The 4720-nt window shown below is 37.7% G+C and overlaps 1 protein-coding gene across 1 annotated transcript in view; it reads right to left on the reverse strand.

The window, feature by feature from the left end:
- LOC106465975 (forkhead box protein F1-like) overlaps positions 1-4158 on the reverse strand; it is a 41489-nt gene extending 37331 nt beyond the window's left edge. The window contains exon 1 of the mRNA XM_013926223.2: positions 2331-4158. Coding sequence (XP_013781677.2) covers positions 2331-3549 — 1219 coding nt within the window. The 5' untranslated portion in view covers positions 3550-4158. The remainder of the gene's footprint in view (positions 1-2330) is intronic.
- Positions 4159-4720: the final 562 nt, after the last annotated feature.

Below are 4720 nucleotides of genomic sequence, written 5' to 3' on the forward strand. Positions count from 1 at the left end.
ATAATAATAATAATAATATTTATCATTAAACTGACATTACCCCCGTAGTGCATGATGTACGATAAGTTATCTTTCTCTGTACATCAGAATTACATCAACTACACATGAAACATGCAAATCTTGCACATATACTACGTGTATGTAATATGTCATGCACTTTGAACTAGTATATGAGTGGTTTTAATATAATTAGCATTTTTGTGACATTTTTTTATTTTTTCCCATATTCAGACTAGCTTTCAATCTTGTATGTTTCACGTGTTTTATTCAATAAACGTATCATGACTTGTAAGCATAAGAATTTATCATTTTAGCTAAATCAGCGAGGGGGGGGGGTAATCTGAACATTACAGGGGTGATATGAAATCAGGTTCCAACTACCCCCGGGGGTAATGTGAAATCGATTTCAGACTAACGGGAGGTAACTTGAAAGGGGTGGGTATCTTGAAGTCTTTACACCGGGGTTCGATTCCCCGCGATGGACACAGTGTAGCTTTGTACTAAGAAGACAACGACACCAACTGTGTTGAATGTAAAACGTATCTGACGATTCTCACACTGACAACTACGTACCGATCTACATTCCCAAAATGTCCGCTACTCAAGCTTGCGCTTGTCTATTACGTTGATATAAAACCTACGTTCGAACAATTATTACAAACTGGATATATTTGAAATAAGAAAAAAGCGTGTAAACTAAGATCTTGTTTTTAAAAAAATGGTTATATAAATTTTACACGAGTAATCAGTGCAATGCTTAATCTCACTCTATGTCGAACACTACTTTATAGATATTAAATGCTGAAAAATCGTATAAACTCAATATGACCTGCTGTAATTAATTCTGTAAGGAATGGGAAAATATAACGAATGATTAACGTTTAATTTTATCATTAACATTCCTACTTGAACATAAATGTACGCGAGGCATAACTTAATTCACCTAGCTTTTATGGAACCATCAGGACTTGAACACCATATCTGGTATACAAGTGAAGAGAAATATTTTATAAACTTTACTACCTGTTATTACACCGGCTTTTATTACACCGGTGTTAAATAAAATCTTCTTAGTTGTTTTTATGGGAGTTAAATGGTTTAATTTATGTTAATTAAGTATAAGAATTTCTTTGTGTATTTATGTTTTGTATTTACGACAAAACTGATAAAGCTGTCTGCCGTCGTCCCATATTTTAAACTACTGACCAGAGGAAGGGCGGGCGGCCAGTCAGCCGTATCATCCTGTCACTCTTATAACCCGCCCACGGCTTAAAGTATGGGGAATATATTGTGGTATCGCACGGCTTCGAAACCGGTTATATATACCACAGGGTCAACCCGCGTCTAGTTTAGTTTTAAAAAAGTTTTAAGACAAATATTAGATAGTTTGCATACACACAAATAAGAGTTTTATTCATTTGTTGTTTTTTTTTTGTACTCTAGAAATTATAAGGTTTTGTTTGCTTGCTTGTTTTTAAGTACAAAACAACACAATGGGCTATTTATGTTGTGCCCATGCTTGCTTGTTTTTAAGTACAAAACAACACAATGGGCTATTTATGTTGTGCCCATGCTTGCTTGTTTTTAAGTACAAAACAACACAATGGGCTATTTATGTTGTGCCCACTGTAAGTGTCGAAACCCAAATTTTTAGCGTGATAAACATTCAGACTTGTCGCCGAGTAATTGGGGAGCAGACTAGAAAGAACAAGATTGAAATATAAAACATGATATCGCCTTATTCAGTGTTAACAATCAGTTTGTAGCATTCTGGAGGCCGTGACAGAGTAAAAAGGGTTGAATAATTATACTGATTCAGCTGTTTTCTGCATATAATCAGTAGTGTGTTAAACATCAACTATATAATATGTAGCGAAACAAAACATCCTTCGTATGCTTGAATACATTATACACAAACATAAATGTTTTCTAAACTAGCAGTTTCAGCTATTACTTCGTGTTGTGTGTTATCTCTGTTAAGTAGTAAGTTTGTAAACTTATCATTTAATGAATTCAAGTGTATATAAATACGTTACTGAAACGTTAGATGCGCGAGGATAAAATATATACAAGATTACCAACTTGTATTTAAGAAACTTCTAAGCTTTTAACCCGTCAAAATTATTTAAACGAATGAATTCTTTAGTTGCCACTAATAACTTAAGACTACTAGCTTTGAACGTTCAACTTACAAGCATACGTGAAGGAGGAGTATCGTTTAAAAGTTAGAAATATCTGTCAGTTATTTTCTGGAATATTCCCTGCGAAAACGTTTAAACTTGCATATTATTACTAATTAGTATCAGTCAGCATCTAATGGTTAGATTTACCGTTTAGACCAAAGTCAATAGCTCCAGATCCAGATAGCATGGGATGGCCAAGCTGAGTGGGAGTAGTGGGATAAGGCATGGATTCGTTGGGTGTTGTTGTCAACGGACTGGGAGACATGTTATGAATAGAAGAGGATCCTGGACTTCCGTTAGGACTTACAGGCTGTTGTTTCATGTATGGGATATTGTTTATGGAACACGGTGTTGTCCATGATGGATATGGATCCATAGTGAGTGCCATTATACCCGGGAAGTGTCCATAGCTAGAACTCTGTCCCTGTAGGTTAGATGTAATGGAGCTATACTCTGACGAGGGTGAAGTTGCCGCCAAAGGTGGGAGTGTTCCCGTACTTGAAAATGAGCAACTGGACTGATAGTGACCGTTGGTCATCCCCATGCCCATCCCTCCCATACCCATGTTTATATTGCCGTGAGATGCGACATTATAACCACTCTGAGACGAAGGAGTTAGAGGGGTTGACGAGCACGATACCATAGGCTGACTTTCTGGACCAGCGAGGAACCCTTGTGTTCCCGGCACTGCTGAAGGGTCCTGAGCAGAAGGTGGGCCCAAGACTGTGCCGCAAGAATAATGGGAAGTTTGTTGTGTAAGTAGATCGTAGTTAGAAGCTAGCATTCCTTGAGAAGGATTTTGATAGTACGACGTATATGGTTTTAAGGCTTGACATTTTCTTCGAAATCCCCTGGGCCTTCTTCTGAAAGATCCCTCTTCGAACATAAACTCGCTGGCCGGGTCAATTGTCCAGTAATGTCCTTTTCCAGGACGACCTAAACCCTTTGGAAGTTTAATAAAACACTCGTTTAGTGAAAGATTGTGTCGAACTGAATTCTTCCAACCTTGATATGAGCCGCGAAAAAAATTAAAACGTTGCTGTAAAAAATTGTAAATTTCACTGAGTGTCAGTCGCTTGTTTGGAGAACTCTGGATGGCCATAACAATTAGAGCGATGTAAGAGTAAGGGGGTTTCTCCTGTCTCCTGATACCAGCTCCACTTCGTTTTGTAGTCGAAACCACCTTGTTCCCTGATTCGTTGTCTGGAGGAACAAGGGGTGAGGTGGATATGTTACCAATAAGCCCATTTTCATACGTGTTTTCTGTAGAAGACACAGGAGTTAGCATCGCTGTCCCGATCTGGTCATTAAGGCGTGCTTCCTGGGTCACTGTTTCAGGCTGACAATCAATAGTTTCCATCTTCATGTTGAACAAAATGACTAGATTTGGGTACTAGAACCTGTATAAATAATAGTCCCTTTGAATATCAGTTAATACACAGTTAAGTACCTTTTACGAAACTGTTTCTCTAGACAGTCATAAACACGGCCCAGACTTTAAGATACACCAACCAGCTACAGGACGTATACAAGATTTCTCGTCAGACTTTTACATTTCTAAGTGACCTCCTTGACCAAAACAAGGTTCCGTCAAAAACAGGTGTTTTCAAACTTCTGTTTCGTTCATACTTTTTCTTTCAATTTGCCTCTGCCGATTGCCATCCGGATGTTGTTGCTCAGTGTTGTTGCTCTTAATAAATCACTTTTCTACTCTTCAATCCCACCCACTTTATCTAGACTCCGGCGCTTCGAACGCACTGACGTCGGAAGTTTTGAGAACGTCTTTACACGGACGTCATCTTGGCAATTAAATTGATCTAATTAATCCGCGCATTAGGTTAATTTATTATGGGCACTCTGTTCTACTGAACGAATATTATAATTCACAGATCTTAGTTAAACTTACTCAACGGCGGAATTTACAATAAACGCATGTAGTCTGAGAACTAAACACGCCAAACATCACGCTGTCTGCGGCCATGCTGCTAACTCGACTAACTTCAAATCATGTCTCGGAATGTTTTGCCAGTATCCTATCAGGTTAAGGCAGAAGGCGCGTCACAAATGAAACCTCCTACGCCACGCCCTCCTGCTGAGCACTCCGCCTGTGAAAAACTGTTTTAATAACGAAGAGGGAAGGGAGTGAAGAAGAATAAAAGAATAATATGGCGACCAAACAAAACACAGATTTTCTAATTACAAGGAACCAAGTTCTTCGTCTGAAACCTCCAGTGGTTTCTGAGTGATTTCGTTGATTAAGTAGAAACGTACCGGTTTCATTTAACTCGGTCAATAATATTTGAAAACAACTTTAAACTTTTTAATATAACCAAAACATATGAAAATATACACACACACACACATCTTTTATGATGTTTAACAAAGAAAACATTACATGATATTAGGGTTGCTGAATAAACTCTAGAAAATTATTATTTTTCATTTTTATAAAACAGTTAAAATATTTTTGAAACATTCTTCTCCTAATATTTTATGACGTTAAGTGAGCAGACTATAACACTATTGGCTGGTCTGAG

Source organism: Limulus polyphemus, unplaced genomic scaffold, assembly GCF_000517525.1.
Source record: "Limulus polyphemus unplaced genomic scaffold, Limulus_polyphemus-2.1.2 Scaffold2107, whole genome shotgun sequence".
NCBI lineage: Eukaryota > Metazoa > Arthropoda > Merostomata > Xiphosura > Limulidae > Limulus > Limulus polyphemus.